Source organism: Trichomonascus vanleenenianus (genome assembly GCF_965637985.1).
Source record: "Trichomonascus vanleenenianus strain CLIB 3782 genome assembly, contig: TRVA0_009S, whole genome shotgun sequence".
Classification (NCBI taxonomy): Eukaryota; Fungi; Ascomycota; class Dipodascomycetes; order Dipodascales; family Trichomonascaceae; genus Blastobotrys; species Blastobotrys vanleenenianus.
The window spans coordinates 85,794-109,903 of NW_027481878.1; the positions used below are offsets into that span (position 1 = coordinate 85,794).

The 24,110-nt window shown below is 50.2% G+C and overlaps 8 protein-coding genes and 1 non-coding gene across 9 annotated transcripts; 4 read left to right on the plus strand and 5 right to left on the minus strand.

Moving 5' to 3' along the window:
• Positions 1-85: 85 nt before the first annotated feature.
• On the minus strand, positions 86-766 carry TRVA0_009S00892 (uncharacterized protein; the record flags this gene model as incomplete). The annotated part of the gene is made up of 1 exon (XM_076683536.1): positions 86-766. One exon carries the CDS (start codon positions 764-766, stop codon positions 86-88), a length of 681 nt encoding a protein of 226 aa, XP_076542163.1.
• Positions 767-2,608: 1,842 nt separating this feature from the next.
• On the plus strand, positions 2,609-4,123 carry HXT15 (sugar porter family MFS transporter; the record flags this gene model as incomplete). The annotated part of the gene is made up of 1 exon (XM_076683537.1): positions 2,609-4,123. One exon carries the CDS (start codon positions 2,609-2,611, stop codon positions 4,121-4,123), a length of 1,515 nt encoding a protein of 504 aa, XP_076542164.1.
• Positions 4,124-4,928: 805 nt separating this feature from the next.
• UTP8 (Utp8p) lies at positions 4,929-7,085 on the plus strand (the record flags this gene model as incomplete). Its single annotated transcript, XM_076683538.1, has 1 exon — positions 4,929-7,085. One exon carries the CDS (start codon positions 4,929-4,931, stop codon positions 7,083-7,085), a length of 2,157 nt encoding a protein of 718 aa, XP_076542165.1.
• Positions 7,086-7,638: 553 nt separating this feature from the next.
• TRVA0_009S00958 (DMT family transporter) lies at positions 7,639-8,838 on the minus strand (the record flags this gene model as incomplete). Its single annotated transcript, XM_076683539.1, has 1 exon — positions 7,639-8,838. One exon carries the CDS (start codon positions 8,836-8,838, stop codon positions 7,639-7,641), a length of 1,200 nt encoding a protein of 399 aa, XP_076542166.1.
• Positions 8,839-10,903: 2,065 nt separating this feature from the next.
• PRT1 (translation initiation factor eIF3 core subunit b) lies at positions 10,904-13,075 on the plus strand (the record flags this gene model as incomplete). Its single annotated transcript, XM_076683540.1, has 1 exon — positions 10,904-13,075. One exon carries the CDS (start codon positions 10,904-10,906, stop codon positions 13,073-13,075), a length of 2,172 nt encoding a protein of 723 aa, XP_076542167.1.
• A 2,227-nt stretch (positions 13,076-15,302) lies between these two features.
• Positions 15,303-16,307, minus strand: TRVA0_009S01002 (uncharacterized protein; the record flags this gene model as incomplete). The annotated part of the gene is made up of 1 exon (XM_076683541.1): positions 15,303-16,307. One exon carries the CDS (start codon positions 16,305-16,307, stop codon positions 15,303-15,305), a length of 1,005 nt encoding a protein of 334 aa, XP_076542168.1.
• Positions 16,308-16,703: 396 nt separating this feature from the next.
• TRVA0_009S01024 lies at positions 16,704-18,399 on the minus strand. Its single transcript, XR_013062075.1, has 2 exons — positions 17,539-18,399; positions 16,704-17,446 (listed from the first exon to the last, which is right to left on the minus strand). It is a non-coding gene; the product is annotated as an uncharacterized misc_RNA (transcript).
• Positions 18,400-18,571: 172 nt separating this feature from the next.
• On the plus strand, positions 18,572-19,744 carry TRVA0_009S01046 (uncharacterized protein; the record flags this gene model as incomplete). Its single annotated transcript, XM_076683542.1, has 1 exon — positions 18,572-19,744. One exon carries the CDS (start codon positions 18,572-18,574, stop codon positions 19,742-19,744), a length of 1,173 nt encoding a protein of 390 aa, XP_076542169.1.
• A 652-nt stretch (positions 19,745-20,396) lies between these two features.
• On the minus strand, positions 20,397-23,616 carry VSB1 (Vsb1p; the record flags this gene model as incomplete). Its single annotated transcript, XM_076683543.1, has 2 exons — positions 20,397-23,455; positions 23,532-23,616. 2 exons carry the CDS (start codon positions 23,614-23,616, stop codon positions 20,397-20,399), a joined length of 3,144 nt encoding a protein of 1,047 aa, XP_076542170.1.
• Between the last annotated feature and the right edge of the window lie 494 nt (positions 23,617-24,110).

Sequence of the window (24,110 nt, forward strand, 5' to 3'; positions counted from 1 at the left end):
TGTGGCCAAGTAGTGGTTTTACGTCGCTGGTTTTGACAAAAGTCATGAATTGCTATTTTGGTTATGTTTATCTTCAACTGTAACTTTATTCTTTCTTCTTGCAATGCTGGTTAGCCGTGGTCAACTCTGGGTCCCACTGGTCGGTTGACTCCGGATGATGGTGTTCGCTCTCACTCGAGTCGATGGTTGGGCTTACAGAAGAGCACTCGGAATTAGAAGTCAACCCGGACGCTGAAGATGTATCGGAGTTACTACCATCACTTTCAGAACTGGACTCCTGGACCAATGAGGCTGTAAGGTCATTGCGCAATGGTGATGGACCAACCCAGCGCCCGTGGTGACGGCGATTGTTGCCGTACCGGCCTGGTGACGTAGGGGCAGACAGTCTTCGCAATGCAAGGTAGCGCGAAATACACCCTGGCGTGTTTGCTACTATCATGTCCCAAATGTATAATGGCCTTCCTTCTATTATGCGATGACTCAGAGATCCATTGGAAACGTCCCTCCACACAGCACCAGCTGTAGTTGTCGTAGTCGCAGATGTATCAGCAGGCTCGCTTTTGATGTTACTCTCGCAATTCTCTTCATGCTCCGTGCTGTGAAATGAGTATACGATTATATCTGTGCGAATAAGTGTCTCTTCTATCTTGCCTAGTCGATACCGCTTCTTTGAGAGGAGCCATTGGAACATCTGGGGGCTTTTCCATACTAATAGAAATCTAAGCACTGCTAGGAACAGTAGCAATCGCATCATTAGCAAATACATGGATGATGCATATCACGGTCTGTTTGGTTTAAAAGAAATTTAAATGGTTGAGCCGCACAAGCCTCATGCGGCCGAAAAGGTTAAGTGACTTGAAGTTAGACACTAAATTAACGTTATCAGATCGCGAATCATCAATGCAAAGTACAAGCGGGTACCCCTGGTTGCTCCTCCAGAATTCCCCTAACTAAATGGCTCGGAGTGAGTATTCAGGAACTTCCATGTCAGGCCCATGCTGCTCATGTTCTTCGAGGGCCAGCCCTCGAGCTCCCGTAGTTGGGGGCTCTGCCCCCAAACCCCCCGTCGAAAGAAGAACATTCATCATATCAACCAAATCTCCGCGAAGCGGAGCCCCAGGGGGGTTTGGGGGGACTGGTCCCCCCAACTGCACTCCTCACATTGAATCTAACATTAACGTTGATCTCCCGCGAGCTACCGGGTCTAAAGGCTCATGGTATCGCAAACTGCTAGATAGGCTCCCTGAACAATTGGTGTTCGTAAAGTGAATACAAACTGTATAAGTCCGAGACCGCTTCGGCCGTACCCCACAGTATAACCCTACATGCATATTGCATCAAAACGTCACAGTAATTCACCAAACCGATAAAGATACTTTACTGTTATACCATTCAAGTTCTTGGAAGTTGGAATCCTTTAACTTGGCCAAAAAATTTCTCCTTCTGTGAAGTTTCGCTACTGTTAATCCTGGGCAATTCTGATCGCCGCCTCTGATCCCGGTATCGCTTCCGCGGGGGTCGTCTTCCGACATGTAAATCAACCCCACAAAACGCCCTAATAGCTATAGGGCGTTTTGTAGTTGAATAGGCATCAGAGCTTTTCCGTTACAGCCTTGCAGCACACGGTTTCGGCCGAGACTTTTATTCGTCATTCGGTACAGTACTACCCCGCGGGCTGGATGGTGCGTTACTATCAACGGGATGTTTGATCAATTTTCAGGGACGGTATGCTCTCTCCTATGGTAAAAAAAGCAGCTGATTCTAGGCTGCCGCCAAGCAGTCGTTTTCATGACGCGAAATAAGTGGGGGTGTAGCATCCTTTATTCAAGATGGAAGCTAAATTCGAGGACGGGATCATCTCTACTAAAATCTCCGTTAAGCAGAGCTACGAAGGTTTGGGGGGTCTCCAAGTCAATCATAGCAGTGGACTGTTCATGGGGGAAGCATTCAGCTCTTCTGTTCGGAACATCTCCTAAACTCCGCTATATGGCCGAGTAACCAACCCCCGCACTTGATCTATTCAACTACAGTGTATACATATCCGTGCGCCCTTTGTAAGCCGTGCAGAGCAGCACCAATGCAGGTAAAATGGCCGATGTTCGTGAAGAGAGGGCCGAACAAGAATCAGCCAACATTTACTTCAAAAGAGAGCTTTCGCTGGCTTAATCACTAAGTAGACTTACTTTGAAAAGTTTTCGGGTGTTGAGCCCCGCTTTTTCGGCCGTTAGGTTAAGGGGAGGGGAGGGAGGGGATGATCCACCATTTTCTACTATATTAGGGTTGTCGCGTCGATCATCGCAGACGAGGCTGCATGAAGCATTTCTCCGCGCGGGGCATTCCCCCACGAAGGCGTCCAAGGATTCTCCGTATAGTATTCGCAACTACGTAATATGGGTAGCGAATAAAGTGAAATTAGCGATATTAGCGATATTAGCGGAGCAGAGCTTTGATAGCCGATCATCGCAGGTGAGGCTGCCTTAAGCATTTCTCCGTGCGTCCCCCACGATGCGGTCCAGAGAGATTCTCCGTATAGCATTCAATATAAATATGGCCAAAATGCAACGATCAGTTCAAATCAGAAAACAAGAATCTTTATTCATTGTCCAGCATGATTAACATAAGGATATTGTCACTCGTCGCGATTGCCGGGTTGGGTGGCTTCCTATTCGGTTACGATACTGGGTTTATTGGTGCTGCCGTTACTCTACCATCCTTCAGGGAGGACTTTGGCATTAACGACGAAAATTCCGCCGCCCTCTCCGGCAATGTCGTCGCTACACTCCAGGCTGGTTGCTTCTTTGGTGTCATTGCAATGGCGTTCTTCACTGATAAGCTTGGTCGAAGACTCGCTCTGATCTTGTGTGGTATTGTATTCGACGTTGGAGCCGTACTGCAGACTGTTTCTGGAGGTAAGCTTGGCATTTTCTATGCTGGTCGAGTCATTAGTGGTCTCGCGGTTGGTTCTGCCAGTATGCTGGCTCCATTGATGATTGGTGAGGCCTCGCCTAAGAATATCCGAGGTCAGCTTTTGACCGTATATGGGTGCATGATCTTCACCGGTATTGCTATCAGCTACTGGGTCGACTATGCCTGTCAGCAGCGAGTTGTCGGTAGCAACCAATGGCGAATCCCAGTTGCACTTCAGATCATCCCCGGAACTGTCCTTGGTCTGGGCGTCATTCCATTGAAGGAGAGTCCCCGATGGCTCGTGAAAAAGGACAGGAAGGCAGAGGGCCTTGCCTCTTTGAGGTACCTGCGAAAGGGAGATTACTCTGAGCAGGAGATCTTGGAGGAGTTTGCCGAAATCTGCGCTGCCACTGAAAAGGAATTGGAGGAGACCGCGGGTGTTACTTGGAAGGAGGTCTTCATCCCCCCCAACCTAAAACGGTTCATGCTTGCTATCGCCCTCATGATTTGCCAGCAGCTGACTGGCACTAATGCATTCACTTACTACGCTCCGATCTTCTTTAAAGCCGTGGGTCTCTCCAAAGAGTCTGCTGGACTGTTTGCGACCGGCGTATACGGCATTGTCAAGGCTGTTTGCTCCATTCTCTGGATGCTCTTTTTTATCGAGAGAGTGGGCCGACGATGGTCCCTGCTTCTTGGCGGTGCAATTATGGGCTGTGCGCTACTAACTTGCAGCATCATTTTCTCCCAGACTGATGTCGTTCAAAACTCCACTGTCGGTCCCACTGGGAAGACATACGGCATGATCGTTATGATTTACATCTTCTGCGTTGCCTATTCAGCATCGTGGGGCCCAGTTCCATGGACGTATGCATCTGAGATCTTCCCTACTCGGTTGCGTGAGTACGGCATTACCAGTGCTGCTGCGACCCAGTGGGCCTTCAACTTTATGATTTCTAAGGTCGTCCCGATTGGCGTTCAGACGCTAGGCTGGAGGCTGTTCCTGATGTTTGCCATCTTCAACTTTGTGATTCTGGCGTTCACCTGGTTCTTCATCAAGGAGACCAAGGGCATTAGTATGGAAGAGATGGAGAACCTCTTTGGCTCTGCTGCTGCAATTGATATCGACGAAGTGCACGGCAATGCAGACAAGTTTGCCATTCAAGCTGAGGCAGAGGAGCTCAAGGCCACTGCTTCCCATGCTGAGCGAGTTTAGCTTTGATATTTATGTATTTTTTTGATTTTTGATTTCTATATATGAACTGTTTTACACATCGAAACCATGAACAAGACCGCCTACTTCTATCCAACAATATCTGGGCACAAAAAAGTATAACTGGGACAACAATAGCTAGCTTGTTCGCATTAATTGGTAGTTTGGATTATGTCTGCGGTATAGTCCGATACCCATTAGGTACTGTGCTAAAGATCTACTGTACCTGCAATAATATTACCTATGAAATAGATACTAATGGCCACTGTTGACTACAAATGCAACTTTGAAACGGCGAATCATGCTGGAGCTGGCCTGGACTAAGGCTGAGATCGGCCTGATGTGAAATGTAAATGGACTATGCTCAGCGAAGCAACTAGGCCCGTTACTTCTAAATAATTTATTCTTTCCACGCCTCCCGCGTAAAAGTTGATTATCGATGATAGCAATCGTAATGTTATTTAGTAAGTTCATTGATCATGAGCCGGAGCAATACGTTAAAATAGCCAGTACCGGTAGGAGCCTTCGCTCTCTGGCATTGCTTTGAAAGATACGTTATATTGTCCAATCTACATTAACAGGAAAACCAAAGTTCGTACCAACAATCTTCACAGCAAATTGTATTCTTCACAGAGAGACTTGTAACTGTCAAATTTGTCTTATTATTATGTAGAATCCATGGTGGTATATCCGTAATAGCGGCGTGCGGCAATAAATTCCGATGAAATAACGGCGATATCGCTGAAAAAAAAATTTCCGATAATGAAAAATCAAAATCAAACGACACACAACCCAGAGCAAACCGGATATGCCGTCGATATCAGCACCTTTTACTCTGCTGGAGCTACCACAGAGTAGCTCCAAGGTTACGCATAGCCCCAAGATCGCTTGCTCTCGGTCGAGCGTGTTCCTGGGTATCTCTACCTCGTCAGTGTGCGCATATACTCTGCAGTCCCCGCCGCAGCTCATCTGGTCGCACTCGATCTCGCCCGTGTCCAAGATAACCGCAATTGCAGCGAGCGATGACGGGTCAGTGTACTACGCCACAGTTGAGCGGAAGAAATTCTATCTCTACCGCATCTCTACCGAGTCAGATGAGCCCAGATCAAGTTCTGTCGAAACTGATAAGGAAGTGTGCAAGATCAGCGTTTCCCAGGGCCATGTCTATGTAGTTTTCAAGTCCTGCGAAGTTCGCTGCTACGCAGGTGACTTCGGAGAGGGTCCCGAGCCGCTGTGGACCACTGAGAGCGATAAGGGCGATTCTCAAGTATATACCACTTTCATATCCGAGCGTGATCTCGGTACTGAGACGGCGCCTGAAGGCGGCGCTGTGCTTATAGTGTCTTCGCGACCCAAGTCAGAGGACCTGAATCTCCGGGTTGTCGCCCTGACGCCTTTTAAGGGCTACGACTTGTCCCGAGTTCAGATACCAATAGAGGCCTCCAAATCAGGCAAAGTTTCTCCTGCATTCACATACGGAGATGGCCTGCTGTATAGATTCCTTGGCACAAGTCTAGAAATGTTCTCTCCCCTGGACGGGTCGCAGGTAGCGTCGATGAAGATTCCCTTCACCAACGCCGACAGCCCCAACCCGACGATTGTGAGCCTGGGCAAGCGAAAGATCCTTGTTTCTTCGGGCCACAGTGAAGTTCTGCTTATCGACACGAGCTTCCAGACACTGCTGGCCACCGAAGAGCTTGACAGTAAGCAGCTGGAGCTTGTCATGTATGCATCAACTGCCAAGCTGGCTATTGGCGTGACTTCTGCCGCCAAATCGGCGAGCGTGGTTGCGCTGGCTGTGGATTCTGGCAAGGGGACTTTGTTGGAGTCTCTGGGCCGAGGATTCGAGGAGGAAGGCGAGCCCGGTTGGAGATTCGCCCTGTCGGACATTGTCATCAAGAAGAACTACGGGCTGAAGGAGTATAACAAAGTGCTTGGAGACATCTACACGACCTCTGCTACACTGGCGATGGACGTTCTAGACGATCTGCGGGAGCTGCGAGAGAAGAAGGACGAAAAGACCTTTGAAGTTAAGCTCGTAAAGTACCTCAAGGGCGAGAACTGGGATGAAATTGGTGACGGTGAGCTCGAAAGTGTTGTGTACGAAGCCGATAAAGACCGGGAAGTAGACCGAGAGTTCATCGTAGAGGTGGTTGACATGATTTTTGACGACTCCAAGCCGCTGGAGTTTGTCCCTGAGAACGCTGTTATCTATTTACTAACCCACCCATTGTTCCCGTCCCCCGAGATTGAGGATCTTCTGGGCAGTCTCGCTTCGCGGCCGCGACTCTTGCGACAGGCCGTGGTCACTGCGCCGACCCTCAGCTGTGTTGACCTTGTCAGCACGCTGTCGAACCCAAGCGACGAGATCTTTGGGGACGTGGTGAACCGAATTGTCGAGGAATATGGCCAGGAGGCCATTGTAGACGCCGTTAAGCGGGTATATTCGGATGTTTCTGAGATCAACCGTATCGTCAACCGGCTTGCCCAGCTCAACGTCGGGTGGACCATTGTGTCCAGCTTCATTGACGTTGGCGGGCTGTTTGCATGGGACCAGGAGGTTGTTTCGAGTCTGTCGGAGCAGGTTAACTCGCAGGTGGAGGCATTGGAAGCGTCTAGCGAGATTATGGCTTTGATTGACGAGGTGATTCGAAAAGTTGACCCCGAGACTGACCCGACTGCTGTCAGCAATCTGTCCAAGCGAGAACTCAAGAAGCTCAGCAAGGAGAAGAAGAAGAAGCACTCTAAGAAGTCTGCGACGACGGAGCCGGAGGTTATTTCTGCAGAGCAGCGGGAGCGCGAGAAGGTACAGGGTCTTCTCGCGTTTGGTACGGGCGAATCCCAGCGGGAGCTGCAACAGCAGCAGGAGCTCAGCGCCCGGGCCAAAAAGAAGAACATGCTGCGGCACGCCAACTCCATCAGCAGGCGTGTTCCCGTCTACTCTGTCGAGAAACTCGTCCTGTAATGACCCTTACCTTTTTACCATTCATAGAAGTACCGGTACATGTAATATTATTTACAATTCCTTTCAACTAGCCTCTACTGGCCCCAAATCTCTGAAGGTTTAGTTCGGTTAGTAAATTTGGCTGCCTATGAACTTTCCAGGACCGTTTTGTTACTGCTCGTTACAAACTCCCAACTTTTTACAACAGCTTCTGTTGCAATGTGTAACAAGTTCAAACGCGCAATTTGCAGCGCGTAACAAACTCCCATCTTTCCGCGAAGCGAACACACCTTTCCAGTGTACAATGGGGGGACCAGTCCCCAAACCCCCCTTGGGCTCCGCTATGCGGAGATCAGGTTGATATGACGAAGGCTCCTGGGTTTGGGGGCAGAGCCCCCAACTACGGGAGCTCGAGGGCTGGCCCTCGAATACACATTGCTACTACCTGGCCCTCCAGATCTTCCTGGGGCACCACCTCCCTGAGAACGGCGAGTTATGTTCATCTATAGGTTCGCTATGGATTCTCTGATTCTTTTGACACAAGTAAAATGTTAATGACATTGAGTAGAATAAGTTATTCTTCATGCTCATCGCTACTATCGTCCGTCTCCTCGTCCTCCTCCTGCAATTCCTTATAAGAGGCATATGCGAGCAGAGCAAACGCCAAAATGATTAGAACGCCGCCTAGCAAATCGCTTCCGCCAATTTCGCTACCAAACAGCAGCCAGTCGACCAGCGGGACGAGGAAGGTCGTCAACAACGCAGCGACAGAAGACAAAACAGGAGACGTAAGTGACATGAGCACCAGGAACGAGCCCGAAAAAAGCACGTTCCCGATTAGTGATACAAACAGCATGAGCGCCGCTTCGCCTCTAGGCAGCTCAAACTCCTCGATGCCAGTAAAGTGCAAAACGGGTAGGATGACCCATAGCAACGTCAAAGTGCAGGCGCCAATGCAGGAGCCCACAACATTGGCAAATGAGGCCTGCTTCTTGGCTGCGACCGAGGCCGGAGGGCTTGCGAACCGCTTGTAAATGACCTCGTAGAGGCCATAAAGCACCGCTCCGGCGCCAATGATCATATTGCCCGCCATCCGGTACGGGTAATCCTCGACCGTACCACGGTCACTTGATCCGGCATAGGCCACTACGCACACACCTACAATGGACAGCAGAACAGCAGACGCCTTATCCCACCGGAATGGTTCCCTGAGAATGGGTACCGAGAAGGCGTAGGCGAAGAAAGCTGAGCAATTGTAGATCGCAGTGAGATCGTTGGGGGTCGTGAGATTCACGGCAATGTACCACGACGATCCGGCGAAGTTCAGCGCCAGGAACAGCAAGAGGCAGATCCTGATGATGTACCGCACAGGCGACTGAGTCGGGTCCGAGCTCTGGCAGCTGACCACCAGAGAGGCCGTGTGGTAGGTCGAGTCGAGATGCCTCCTCAGGAACACGCGGAACGGCTGATGCAGCTTGCGGAACCGCAGGAACACAATCTGTAAGGGCCACATGAGCACCCACGAGGAATGGGTGAGGTATAGCGTGAAGATGGGCTTACGGTATCGCAGCGTTGTCGCCAGGTACCCAGCAGCCTCTGTTTGGAGCACAAAAGACGACAGCACGACGACGAGCGCAATACCTGAGTAGATATATCGCTTCTTCTTAGCCGCTTGCTTCTCATCCAGCGTGCTAGGTCGCAGCCGGTGATGCGAGGAGGGTCTTCGCGGTGGCATGAACGCCGCAGTCTCCTCGTAATCCTCCAGCTGGTTCATAGATCCGCCCTGCTCCGGGTCTCCCAAGGGGTTCTCCTCGGCTTCATGGCCTATGGGTTTGTACTCCGCTTGGTTCGTCATTCCCATTCATCTACCATCTACTGGTACTACGATTCAATTTGAACGGGTATATACGGCTAAAATAAAAGACTCAAAAGGCTTTGGGTTCAACACGGGTACTCGATCCATGTATAACGTATCTCTTCTGGTATCACAGTCCACTTAGTACCGTCGTTAAAGCACTTAGTACCGCACGTTTAAAGCGTTATATTGAGGATTAGGTCCATCAACCCGCGCCCTACGTCATAGGGGGAGACCATGCGTCGATTTACACGTGACCCGCGTATATCTGGGCATTCCGCCTTGGCGTGCCCCGCGTACCGTCCTGTGGGTATCTGGGCATCTGGGGCTTTGGTATTTGGTATCGGGGGCATCTGGGTACTTCGAGATCTATTCCAGACTCGAAGGGACAAGTACAGACATGCTCGATGAGTTGGAGGGCATTTGCGTCTTTTTATGTAGGTAGGAACCCCTCACCCAAAGCCTGGGGGCTCCGCTTAGCGGAGAACACTACCCCTCCTCAGCGGAGCCACGGGACTCCCACATAGTAACCACTCTTAGAAGTGCCGCTGAGCCACGTTGGCTCGAAAACATTTAGTACTGTACTTACATGTAGTAGTGTAATTGGGGGGGACCAGTCCCCCCAAACCCCCCTGGGGCTCTACTTCGTGGAGATATTGGGCCAATTGAGTTTACCGGCGCTCGAATACGGTACTGGCATTATGGTAATGCAGTTGGGGACGAGCCAGTCTCCCCCGAAGCTTCCCACAGAACCCAAAGACTATGATTCCCCGTAAAAGTGCCTTAGCAAGTCAAAAAAGAACCTTGCCATAGTCGACAGAGTTTATGGTTTAGACTACAACGGTATCTGATCGTCTTGACAACTGCTCTCGCAGTCTTAATGAACTTAAGAATCACCTCTAGCGAAGCCTGGTTGGAGCACTGTAATATTTTCACTGTTCTGTATCGCCATGGTACCCGGCAATGAGCATTTAGGTTGTACAATTATCTCCCTATGTCAGAATTGAATACATATAAAGATATTTTTTGCGTGCCTACTGCCGTCCTTACATGCGGTAGCCGTTTCTCATCGTTATTCCTCGTTAGCCATTGAAACCATCCTGGGCCTCTATCCTACCGCCGAAAGTCGATGGCCAGAAATATGAATGAACCATCGCCAGCGCAATACCATTGTGATTTGAAAAGTTATGAATACCCAAGAAGCCCAAAGACATTGGTTTTTGATCTGATAAATGCCTTTCTAGAGGTTAATATTAGCTCAATTATTAGCGAGATTATCCATTGCAATGTACTATTCGATGAGCCATTCTTAATTTCATGGTACAGGTAGCTTCGAGATCTGTTGTAGACATGTGCAGCTGAATCTCTTTGAGACAAGCATATGAGTACTGGTAGGATTGTTCACTCTAACGATTTCTCGCTACAGTGCTGGCTTCCACTTGAAACCAAGCTTCCACCAGTGAAGTTCCTAAAAATTGGCTATTAGCAACCAAAAGTATACATTTCTCTTCCTGTTTTCGTAGAGGTATTGAGCCAATTGAAACCCTCCGCGAAGCGGAGCTACGGGAGCTCGAGGGCTGGCCCTCGAATACGCTCCGCTCCCCATGTTGGAAGGCAGCTTTGTTACGGCGTGACGAACTCCCAACAGTCTGTTACCATCTCCCAGTTGCAGCGTAACAAACTCAAAGCACAAACAAACGGGGGGACCATTTCCCCCAAACCCCCTAGGGTTCTACTTCGTACAGATATTGAAACTAATTGAGTCTCTCCGCGAAGCGGAGCTATGGGAGCTCGAGGGCTGACCCTCGAATATACATTGATACTACCGTACTTTATACCAACAGAAAGACCAGGAGGTGGTGGAAGGAGGGCCGGAGCGGTGGGAGGGAGTCGTGTGTCGCGCGCGCAGGCGAAGGGGTGAAAAATGAAAAAAAAACTTTCGGTGAGAAACGACGACGAAACCATTAAGGAATTGAAAAAAGCGATGCCAGAGTTTCGCGAGGAGGAGATTGACTTCTCCGATTTGGAGAAGCAGTACGAGGTGAACCCAGATGATGGGATGGAGAGCTTTGTCGTGATCGACGGTATCCCAGTTGTCGACGACAAGAAGTTTGAGGCCTTGAGCAAGGTCATCAAGAAGAAGCTCACCAAGGATATTGGCAAGATCAAGGATGACGGGTTCTTCATGCCAAAAGGTGAAGACGGGCTGACCAAGGGATACGTGTTTGTCGAGTACGAGACTCCGGAGCAGGCAGATACCGCCATCCGAACGCTCAACTTCACCAAGCTCGACAAGAAGCACACGTTCCTCGTCAACAAGCTGGGCGACATTGAGCGTTACGCGTTCGCCGGCAAGGTCGCAACGGAGTACGTTGAGCCAGAAATCACCGAGTACAAGCCACGTGAGCATCTGCGCGACTGGCTGACCGACTCCCAGGGCCGTGACCAGTTCTTGGTGCAGCGACAAAAGGACATTATGGTCTTCTGGAACAAGAAGGCTCAGGATCCAGAGCCTGCTGTGGATGCTGATATTGAGCCACCTATCCGCACCCAGACCTACTCGGTGTGGTCGCCGAAGGGTTCGTACATTGCGACGTTCCACTTGGAGGGTGTCCAGATCCGAGGTGGTGCCAGCTTCAGCATCCTGGGCCAGTTCCCACACCTTAAGCCAGAGTCCATTGAGTTCTCTCCAAGCGAGAAGTATGCTATTACCATCTCGCGGGAGCCAATTGCTCTTCCACCGGCCGATGACCCACGAAGGGCTAAGTACCCATTCCAGGAGAAGGACGAAGGAAACCACGTAGTCGTATGGGATGTGGCAACATGCTTGCCACTGCGAACCTTCCCAGTGCCGGGCTTTGACCCCAAGAACCCACAGCGAATGCCTAAGTTCAAGTGGTCCGCTGACGAGAAGTACTTTGCCCGAGTGCTTCCAGACACTCTGCAGGTCTACGAGACCCCCAGCATGGGTCTGGTGGACAAGAAGTCCATCAAGGTGTCAGGCATTGTCGACTTTGAGTTTGCACCAGCCCCAATCCTGCTCGATGGCCGAAAGGAGGAGACCAGCGTGCTGTGCTACTGGACTCCAGAGCTTAGCAACCAGACTGCCCGAGTCAGCCTCATGGAGATCCCATCGAAGGAGGTTATACGATCGGTCAACCTGTTCAACGTGAGTGGCTGCCGCATCCACTGGCAGAATGATGGTAAGTTCTTGTGCGTCAAGGTCGACCGACACACCAAGACCAAGAAGTCGACCTTCACCAACCTCGAGTTCTTCCGTCTCACCGAAAAGAACATCCCCGTCGAGGTAATTGAACTCAAGGAGACGGTCGTCAACTTCGCGTGGGAGCCGCACTCTGACCGATTCGTCATTCTGTCGCGGCCCGATGTCCCCGGCCCGTCTCCGGCCGCCGCCGCCGGTCTTGCCGCCGCAGCGCCTGCGGCTGCGCAGTCGACGGTCTCGTTCTACGCTTTGGAGCGAAACAAGGGCATCCAGGGCACCTGGAAGCTGCTCAACAAGCTCGAGAAGCAGAGCGCCAATGCCGTTCACTGGTCGCCGCGAGGTCGATTCGTTGCCATTGGCAACCAGAACAACGCTTCCGTCAAGCTCGACTTCTACGACTTTGACCACGAGGGCGAGAAGAAGGAGGATATGCCGTGCAACCTGCATGCCGTTGGTTCTGCTGAGCACTACGGCATGACCAACCTGCAGTGGGATCCTTCGGGGCGATTCGTTGCGACCTGGTCCTCGGCCTGGAAGCACCGTGTCGAGAACGGCTACAAGATCTGGGACTTCCGAGGCGCCCTGCTGCGGGAGGACTCCATGGACCACTTCAATGCGCTCGCCTGGAGACCGCGACCGGAGAGCCTGCTCACCAAGCAGAAGAAGAAGCAGGTCACCAAGAACCTCAAGCAGTACTCGCGTCAGTTCGACGAGGAGGACGCCATGGAGGCGTCCGAGGCCAACCGAGAGCTTATCCTGCGCCGACGACGGGCCATCGAGGAGTGGAAGTCCTGGCGAGAGGAGATGGAGGCCCGGCTTTCCAATGCTGGCCTCACTCCAGAGAGCCAGATCGGCAAGGAGTCCAACGAGGGCGACGAGTACATCGAGGAGATCACCGAGGAGGTGCTCGACGAACAGGTCGAGGAGATGTAATTTCTCTTATCAAAATTCCAATAGACTCCACCGCATTAATACCAATGTGTATTCCAATGATACTAGTAGTAGTATGTATTCGAGGGCCAGCCCTCGAGCTCCCGTAGTTAGGGGCTCTGCCCCCAAACCCCCGTACCTCCGTCACATCAACGAGATCTCCGCGTAGCGGAGCCCGAAGGAGGGGGGGGGGGGGGGGGACTAGTCCCCCCAATAATAGTAGGAGCAGTGTGTTTTCGAGGGCCAGTCCTCGAATTCCCGTAACCCGGTTAATTGGTGCCTATACATATGCACTACAGTACTCGCTATGGCTGGAACTAGCCCAGTCGTTTGACTTCTACAGTATTTGGAGTGTATTAGGGTACACAAGTCTCATCGGTCAGTCTTTGAAATTCAGGATCAATTTTGAGCACAGTCAAGCCCATGGCGTTCCAAAAAGGTCAGCCTTGCTTCCTATGGTACCTGATGTACTACTACCAGTTAGTGAATAGCTACAGCTCAACTTGGGCTTTCCTAGGGTCTTCGTAACTAGTTGAATACATTCAATCACATGATATTATCTGGTTTAGTTCGGGAGAACTACCGGTACTCTGGCTGTTAGGTGTTTGCAATTCGTGATCAGTTCATAAATTATCTATAAGGCAAGCCCCTTCAAAATTTTGTTTCAGTGTTACCAACCCTCTAACAAATTTCCGTAACAAATCGTTACAATCTGCCGCGGTTGGATAGATTAATAATATATTATGCACAATAAGATGATATAGTAATAACATAAATACAATGAATAGTAACACGCCACATGCGGCTCATCATCTCCCCCGACGCTCTTCCTCGCGAATCAAATGCTTGATATTTTCAATTGCCCCTACAAGCATCTCAATGTTGAATTCCTGGTCCGACCACCCCTGGCCGTGGCCTTTTCGAGGGCGGCACCGCCTCGCCGCCTCTAACTGAGTAGTAAGATCTGCTAACTGTCGCTGTAAAATTTGTCTGCGTGAAGCCATCTGTATTTCGCTTATAAGGCTCTATGTATATTCATATTCTTTTGGGCATATTCTAAAGTATTCCCCCCGGCGGAGCGAAATCCTGCTATATAAATAGTCATTTCATGATCCTCAGGTTGGTGTATTATATATAGAGAGCTCCTGCATATCGGCATGGTTGACATCACCCGGCGATCGAGATTCAATGGAATATCCACCGCCACGGAACCCTCCAAAATAGCTCAATTGCTTCCAATTGCGCCGTTCGACCCCATATCAATCCCTGCGATCCTCGTATCTACCCGTCCCATGGGGATCATGGGCCGTTGAACCCTTGAAAGCTCAAAACATTAGTCACCGCTTCCTGCATGATTTCCGTTGGAGCCGCACGGATGCGGCGATGAGTCAACGACACAACCTCAACATGACAAGTCACCAGAATCCAGTCAGGTGGGTTGCACAGCGCAGTGACGCGGCACTAAGTCATACCTCCCAATCCTCAAATGCCCGACCGGCAATCTCTACTTGGACCATCCACGGCTGTATGAATGATGCAACCGAGATGATAATATTGTTATTGCATTACAACTAACGTTATTAGAAGTAGTAGGGTAGTCTAGATTACGAATGATTATGGCGATCGCGGGCGATTGGTCTGTTGTGACTAAGTGGCTAAAACTCCTTTCTTCGTTCCCTATCTGTGGATTGCGACATTGTAACCAATTTGCACAAGTGATACCATCCCCAGTTAATTTGTCATCGTTCAACTTTGCAGGGTTCTCCACCTAGAGGATCCCCAGCGGGGTTTAGGGTAGCAGTGGAGTGTATTCGAGGGCCAGCCCTCGAGCTCCCGTAGCTCCGCTTCCCGGAGAACCCTGCAGAGTTGAACGATGACACGATTAGGAGCCGCAGGGCTTGGCACGCTATCTCTACGAGCTTGTTATTCTGTTACAAGGTATTGTTACAGGCTGTTGGGAGTTCGTAACACTGTAACAAAGTTGCCTACAAAAAACCTCCGGCTTCCCAATCGATTCTTCTAAGAGCTTGAAAGGCCGGGCGGAAAGGGCCACACTTCATAACTGTAGTTCAGGCAGTAATATATAGCACACCGCCGGCTTAGGGTTCAAGAAGCCCTTCTCACGGATTACGGGACAAATTAGGTCAAGAAATTTCAACTTTACTTGATAATTGCTGCCACTTTTTAACTGCTACCATAGGTAGTATTGAACCTTTTCCAGCATCTGTAGTTACCGTACAGCATGTACGTTTGCAAACTGAGCCTTGATTCTCTCGACAACTATGGCACTCGGCTTCCCCATAACTTGAAGTTCACCAACATCCAACTCTGAATCACTCAATCGTTTTGCCGCACTCTCAGAGACTGTCAAATAAGCCAATTGCTCATCGCAGCTCAGCAAAACCCTGGATTTGCTCGAAATTGATCTAATAGACAACGATAAGTTGCCCCTTGGGATGTGGATCGCAGTTTCGCCTCGTATCTCAATGCTGTTGATATAGATCTTAAGATCTTTTCTCGTGTGTTGGATAAACCGGATAAGATGGTCGCATACTCTCTTGCTGGTTAATCGGTTTATAGTTGTCGACGCAATCACGGAGCTCACTCTCTCCAATTCTCTCCGCCCTGCAATTCCAAACTCTGAGATTTCGACGTGTAGCTTAAAGAATTTTAGCCGGGTCTCTGAGAGAATATCCAACGATTTGACAATTTGAAGCGCTGACCCATTATTGGAAAAATCACCACGTCTCAACGTCAGTTGCATATGATCAATCTGCCCCAGTGATCCCAAAATAATTTCCATAGCAATGCCGAGTTGCTGCCCAGCTTGTCCAGTGATATCCAGATGCAAACTCTCTACCTGAATTACTTTGCCTGCACCTAGAAACGCCAAAAGCCTTGCTACGTCAACGCCTATTTCAATTCGTGGTTGTGAGAGGAACCTCCACTCAACCCGGTGGACACAACACCACGTCACTAGTATCGACAAACGCTTAATTACCCGTGCATTACGGTGACGACCTTCGGCCTGGTCTCCCTGGGTTCTTAATGGTACTCGATACACCAAGTTGGGTTCCACCTTACTGGCATACGTCAACTCGTTTTCGGTGTAAGTAATCAACAAGTCGGTCCAGAGTTTCGCTTTGACTAGCTGTTCTCGATCTGGCAATTTAGCCTCGTGCGGAGCGAAATCTCGCACATCGGTAACAAAAAAGGCATTCACTTGCTCGCTCATTTCGTTTAGACGGTATATGGGAAGAAGATAAGGGAGGTGTAGTGTATGTTACTTTAAAAGAGCCTTGCGGAAGGGAGGCTTATCGAAACTTTAAGATTTAACAGCGTCAGGCTGCTATACAAAGAACAAAATGTGGCCACTATTGCAATGTAGTGATAATAATGCAGTATCCAGCAGTAGATGAAACCTACATATCCATAGCTATTACGTATCATGGACAGAGAAATCTAAAACGAGGCGATATTGGTAGTGAAACGAGGTCCACAGCAAGATCACGTCTTTTTCTGTACGTACCAGTAATACATTACGGTATATTCATCAAAATAAACGCAGTATACTATATCATAACATCACAAGATCCAATTGACATCTCGGAGTATTATATGGGAAGCTGTAATGATAGTAACATATTATTACGAGTGTACAGTAATAGATTCTGAAAAGATAAAATAAATATCATCGACGGGAAAATCAGGGGGAAAAGCCGCGCACGGCTAACCCCCCACAAAACTACCCCTGAGCCTACCCAGCTCACGCCCACCAGGGAGCAGATGGCTACCAGCCGTGAGAAAGTGCAAACTGTGGGCCGGAAGGTCGAAACACTAGAATCGAGTAGCGAGCAGCATGGATGATGGAGACTTATGCTAGAAACGAATGGGGGAACCTGAATACAATTTGTGATACCAAGCGAATGGCCCAGATGTCAATGAATCGGGGGTCCTTGTAGAAGACAGCCTCGCACAGCTGACGACCGACAGGACACTTGGGGTAGACGTGGTTCATGATATCAAGGTCCTTTTGGCTGAACACGAATTCCTTCTCCCGATATAGGAGAAAAAGGGACCGCTGGCGATCCCTTTTACTCCACCGACCAAAAAGGGCAGGCAATGAGTGAAGAAGCGATGGTAGTTCTAGCTTAACTGTTGTAGACGCGGCCATAGATGGGCAAGGCGACCCATGAGGGTGCGCATGTGGGAAGAAGAGGCTCTCAGTGGAGGAACGGGAAGGTGTGCTCTCAAACACGCAATATCTCCACGAAGCGGAGCGCCAGGTGTGAGGCTGCGGTTGTTGGGTAGTAGCCTTCACTTGTCGAGAGATCCGCGAGGGGTTCGTAGAACGATAGTCCGTACGTAGAGTGCCTTTAAAATAACCAAAATATTAGCTTTCACTTGAAGAGATATAGGCAGAAGATCTGACCGAAGTTGTGGCAGTCTCCTTTTGTAGTCCTTACCTAGTGGGCAAGTCAGTGATGAAGTCCAATTGGGTTGAGTATTTGTCAAAATCAGAGAAAATAGTGAGTGACGAGGATTGTCGCTCTAAATCCGCTCTCCTTTTATAGACGAATTGGCAGACTCCATCTTCGGCGGATCCAGTTCGTTCGTGGTCTGATGGTTCGGAAGCTGCTTGCTGTTTATAGGTTAAGTCGAGGGGAAAGGCGTCCATGGGTCCGCTTTGAAATAATTCTTCGTTGATATAAGTGGTTGAGGCGCCGAGCTCCCTGTTGGTGAGTGTAGAGCGACCCAGACTCACCATACAGGGGGGATTAGAGGAACTGGTCCCCCAGTAATATTAATAGTAGTCCATTAATACTAGTAGTCTTATGTATTCGAGGGCCAGCCCTCGAGCTCCCGTAGCTCCGCTTCGCGGAGGACCCCTGCAGAGTCAACACGATGAGGATCCCCAACGGAGGCTTGTTACGCTGTAACTGGGAGTTTGTCACGCTGTAACTAGTGATTGTTACCGGCTGTTGGGAGTACGTGACGCAGTAACAAAGTAGCATAGCACAGGACGTCCTCCGTTCTCAAACTAGCCCCAATATCTCCGCGGAGCGGAGCCACAGGGGGGTTTGGGGGGACTGGTCCCCCCAAGTAATTGCAACTAGAGGTTACTAGCAATCCATTGAGGGGCAAAACGTCTAGCGATGTGTTTCCAAGGATATTCGCGACGCAATTAGCCGTGCGTGACTCGCCGAGTCGCCCATGCATCGGAGAGCGACACCTGCACATGAAGATACAGGCGATTTAATATCTCACGTTTAGCAAACTGGTCACTTTTTTTTCCATCCAAACCCCCTTACTAGCCTGCTGAATCCGCCCCCCAGAGACCGCGTCCCCTTGGAGGTGGTGAAATAGCGCGTGATTTAACATCGGGTCATTTTAGCCGTGCGTAATCGGAACTCAGGAACCGGCTGTGGAGGCTTAGATCGAGACGGTATCAAAGGGGACTCTGATCAGGCAGAATGGACGATGGCTCAGGAGGCAAGGATGAATAAACGCAGCAGCAAAGGCTCGGTGATCCACCAGCCCGAGCTGTCGAAGACGATGTCGAGATCAAACGTATACGAGCTTGCCAAGCCCTCGCGCAGCGTACATGACCTGTCGAAGACCGTCTCACGGAGTAGCACCTTTGAGCTGTCGAAGACCCTTTCGCGGAGCGGCACCTATGAGCTGCCGAAGGGGGAAGTAAGCATGTCGCGAACGAACCTTCATGAGTTCAAGCCCGTGCTGGCTCCCTTTGCGACCGGAGCAAACTACTCGACGGCCTCGCTGGTCAATAATAACAATGCAGCGGCCCCAGCTAGTGGATATACCACACCATCAAAACCGCCCCGGGGGTCCACTGGAATGACGGGTCTCAACAGAGAGCTCTACACCTCTTCTGTGTTTAATCGGTACCTTAATAATGTCGAAAGGACGCAATCTGCGTACTCACTACCCAGTGATAATAACGCGCCGATTAACCCTCGGGTAGCCACTCCGAGATCTGCCAAGAGCGCTGATAGCCGAATATCAGAGGTCTCCGAGGTCTCGCGGGTGTCCCAGGTGCCCCCGATAGCTGTTAATGACGAGTATGGGAGCCCCGTAAGCACTGAGATCGAGGACGGTGATGAGGAGGAGGTCACGCAGGATACGGTTGACAGATTGAAAAACAGCTTGGCATATGATGTCGTTCTGAGACTGAATACGGCAGAAACGGGACTCGAATCACGCATAGATGAGTTTGACAGGTCGCTTCAGGAGCTGGACGACCTGCGAAGCAGATCAATGTCGCTGGTGGATAAGTTTGAGGCATACTCGCACCGTACCAAGGAGGAGGTCGAGTCTCAGCTCGCCAACATCAAGTCAATTCGCAGCGAATTCGCAAAAGTCGACGAATACGAAAGACGCGTCAACAATGCGCGCAAAAGAGTAGATGAGTTCAAGACGCGTCTGGTACAGATCAACAACCGCATCTCGGAGCAGGAATCGGACAATAGAAAGCGGAAAATGCGCATAAAGTACGCCAAACGGGGCTCCCTACTCGGTACTTTACTTCTGGTATTACTTATCTTCCTCATCCGAACTTATTTCTTTACCCACCACGACACGAATACCCGCCAACTGGACTTTGACGAACTGATTGAATGCTTGAATAACATTGATAGATGCCCTTATTGATCCCTTGCTGATTTATAATTCATAATGACATGCCGAAATGAAATGACTAACATTGATATAAAATCGCGGCGGAGCCTAGCTATGGGAAGTCTAGAGGGCTGGCCCTCTAGGTATTTCCCTGAGAGATTGTATATACTCAATTGATCGCAACAACTTCCAAAGGCTGTAAAATGAGCCGGGGCTCTAACCAGCAGTCCACTCTTCTTCTTCCTGGGGCTCTGCCCCAGACCCCGTATTTGGGGGGAAACCCCCAAACCCCCCATGTTTCGATACCATAAAACCTGGAGGGAACCCTCCGCGAAGCGGAGCTACGGGGGTTTGGGGGCTGGCCCCCAATAGAACTACTATCCTACAAGTTAACTCACCAGGCTTGTCTTCTCCTGGGGCTCGGCCCCAGACCCCGTAGTTGGGGGGAAACCCCCCAAACCCCCCCTCCCAGGAGCACCAGTATATCAGGTCGAATAGATTCGTTAATACATACTATAAACCAATGGAAGGAACCAGAGTTTACAAGTCAATATGGAGTAATGGTTAATGGCTAAAAATACAAACTAGAGGGACCATAATGGCTATTAATGATGGTACATGGTTAGAAAACAGACATAAAGCCTAACAATGATGGTCATGAGCGCTAATGATGAGGGCTAATGGTTTAGGAAGCAGACATGAGGACGTAGGACGTAACACTAGTAAATCGCTCAACCGTCAGCTTCAATGCAACCTCTAACAATTCGTTGGCCATATTCTCGCCATTGGGCCGGGAGTTCCGTAGCTCGTCCCACGAGGCCCTATCCAGCTTCCATACAACGGCATCAACTTCAACGCTGACAGTAGCAGTTCTGCTCGTGCCGCTAAAGAATGGAAGCTCGCCACAGGTCGTGCCAGCCAGAATCGACTCAAAAAAGTGTCCCTGCGCAAGATGGTAGTCCGCTCTCAGAATGCCCGACTCGACCAGGTAGAACCCGGTAGCCTCATTATTGGACTCGTACAGAATGGTTCCCGCCTTGAGCTCCTCCTTCTTGAAATAAGGAGCAACCTGGAACCAAAAGTCCTCAGTCTTGTTGGAATAGCCCTGGAACGTTTGCATCATGACCGGAAGCGGCGGGTTAAAGTTGGACCACTTATGCAGCTGCTGGAGGTCCTCTTCAATTGTCCTCTCCGTTGCCCTCATGAGATTGGACTCCCGTGGAGAGACCCCATAAGAAGTGTTAATGCCATTGGTCAAGAAGCTTTTCTTTGTAGAGCTAGACGCGGGTATCTCGTGAATAATAGGACTATGTTCGCTCCATCGCTTGCGATGCCGGTAGTAATGGCCCAGAGACTCGTTCTCACACCATTCTAGGGCCAAATTGAGGTTAGCAAAAAGCCGCACCGAGTCGTTGTTGTCCCATAGCCTGATGGCCTTGAGTCCCTCCATGACCTTAACGTCCTCCGTAGCACCGCACAGCAGCATGAACACTCCCTTGCTGCGCAAAAGTCTATTCATACGCGCAAACGCTTCAGCGGCTGAGAAATCAATGTCGGTAACGGACCGTATGTCGAGTACCAAGTAGCGAATGGGCTTCTTGCCGAAATTGGCTTCGTCCAACAGCCGTCGCACCGTCTCTTCAACATGGACAATGGTGCCAAAGAAAATGGACCCCGTCAGCTTCATAACGTAGATTTGCTCGCCCACTTGCTCAAGGAACTTTCGCTGCACGGCATGGCGCCTAACCGTCGAGCGAGCGACTTCACCGGTGTAGGTAGCCCGAATGGCGCTCGTGCGGGAAGCTTGGATAACAAACGAGACGCATGCCAACACTATACCGGCCAGAATACCATACACAAAGTCCCATGCTCCCATTGTAATGACAATGACGACAATGGTGAAGTACTCGAACCGGCTGAGCCGCCCATATGTGTCATAAACAGCCTCCTTGACAAGTTCAATGCCCAGCAGGAAAATAAGAGCCCCTACGACGGGGATAGGAATGAACCCAATAAGGCTTGGGCCCGAAATCATGACGAAGAAGGTCGAAATGGCCAGCATGACTCCGGCAACTCGACTATCGGCACCGCTTTTAATGAAGAGCAGCGAATTGGTGTACACGAGGTAGTTCTGGATGGATCCCATGAACCCAGACAGGGCGTTGGAAATACCGTGGGCCACGAGTTCCCGGTTAACGTCAATGTGGTCTTCTCCAATCGAAGAGGCCAGGGCCGGAACGTTAATGGGCACGTGCAAGATGCCAAAGAAGGTCAGAGCGAACATGGCGGGGATAGTTTTCATCACCGAGAGCCAACTGACCTCGCTGAACTTGTAGAGCTTATAGAAGCTGTACCAGGGCTCGGACACCGCCGGCGGAGAAAAGATCCACCCTGACTCTCGCAGACCAACCAGTGACAACGAGGGTACGATCCACACCACAAAGTGGAATGCAATAAACACGGCGATGAAATATGCAGGGAGAATGAGCGGGTGATGGTTGAACCGCTGAATGACCAGGAGTAGGAGCGCTAGCCCCAGCGGAAAGAGCCATTTGAGCACAATTTCCGGCGAGAAGAGCAGCTTGAGCGTCTCCCACCGATAGAAAATGGTTCCAATCTGCGACGTGACTTCTAGGCCGGTTATTACGAGGAAGTAGCCGACACCACCAATGCACCCGACGAGAATGTGTCGCGGGAAGAACCCAATGAGCGACCCAAGCCTGGCATATCCGAGGAAGAAGAACACCATTCCGGTAATGACGGAGCTTACTGCGAAGGCCACTATGGTTGTCGCAATGACGCTGTCTGGGCGATCTTCGCCAATATCCGCCATGATGACCATAGCCATGGAATGGAAAAATGGCACAACTTCAATCATCTCGCCTCCTGCGCCGGCTCTAAACACGGAACCACCCAGCGAGTAGACTAATTGGGCGACAATGCAACTAACGTAGAACATGCTCAATCCAGCGGGGCCCAAATGGCTGAATAGAGGGGTTCCCAGCGGGAACAGAATGATACCGTACGACAGCCCGTCAAGAATGTTCAGCAAAGTGCCCAAAACGACCGACGGTAAATATCTGACAGGAGCTTTGACAAACTCTTCATAGGCCTTTTCTTTAGTGAGTCCGCGGTACCAGAATTCCAATTTCTCCGTCCAGCGCCTCGCAGGCTCTTCTTCTATCTGGTTTTCCACGTCTGGGACAGAAGGCGGAATGAAGGTATTATAGATCGGAGGGAATGGATCAGTTATGCAACTGTTGTTGCCCGAACTAGGCAGCGTATCTCCTCCATTTCCTTCTTCTTCTTCGTCTTCTTCTTCTTCTTCGTCCGAGTATATCGGCGACTGGTACTTGGGAGCGTGTCTAACCGTGGTGATCGATCTCGTCGACGCTGAAGACCGCCTTCGCGAGCTTCTTGGTACCGGAGAAGACCTCATCGACGCCGAAGACCGTCTTCGCGAGGTTCGCGATACCAACGGAGAAGACTCGTCGACGGAAGAGCCAAGGATATGGCTGAGCCGTGATCTTCCCGAGTGGGCGAAATCAGTCTCGGTCGGCTCCTGCGGTTCTTCCAGCTCGTCAAACAGCTCGTCATACTTCTTCTTATTCACTCCAGGGAATGGTCGCCCAGTTGGAGGGGTACAGAACCCCTCATCAAAGCTGTTCTGGTACGAGCTGATCCCTTCTTCCAGGGCCATGGCAGAAAGCCCAGCCGTCTGTTCACGCAGGCAGCTCATCGAAGCTAGTGTTATCCGGTCAGCATATATGATCTATAACTACCCCCGAAACCCCCAAGACCGCTTGAGTTATTTTCATACCTTTCTGGTCGGGACCTAACTCTACGTCGATCGAGTCCCGGCGGCGGAACGTCGTGTCGTTGAAAGAACGTCCCGCAATCTCCATATTACGGCCCCCAAATTATTTCATATGCTACCCTCTGCTTTATATCTACAATCCACAGTATTTATGCAGCGGTAACAGCAGTCTTCTCCGACGTTGAATGTCTGCTAACGTTAATTGCAGGAGAGACAGGCGGAAAAAAAAGCAGCCAAATGCATGCACTTCTGCGAGATCTTCTACACTAAAATGCCAAGTACTCTACAGAATATTCTACAACTATACACTCGGCAGTTTACACCTCCTTTTCGCTTGATCCCCCTCCTTCGCTTGATCGTCCGTTAGAGTGAATAAAATTTCAAGCCAAATTTCCGCAAAGTTCACCGGTTTTGCCTGATTTCGAGTTTTCGTACCGCCTTGCGCACGCATAGTGATAAGATAAGACTCTCCGACGCCCTCATTCTTCCCCGTTAATAAACCTACTTGATTGGACTGATTATACCCCCGTATCAATATATCAATGCTCTACACGTGAATGTACTATTATCTTTGGATTTTCG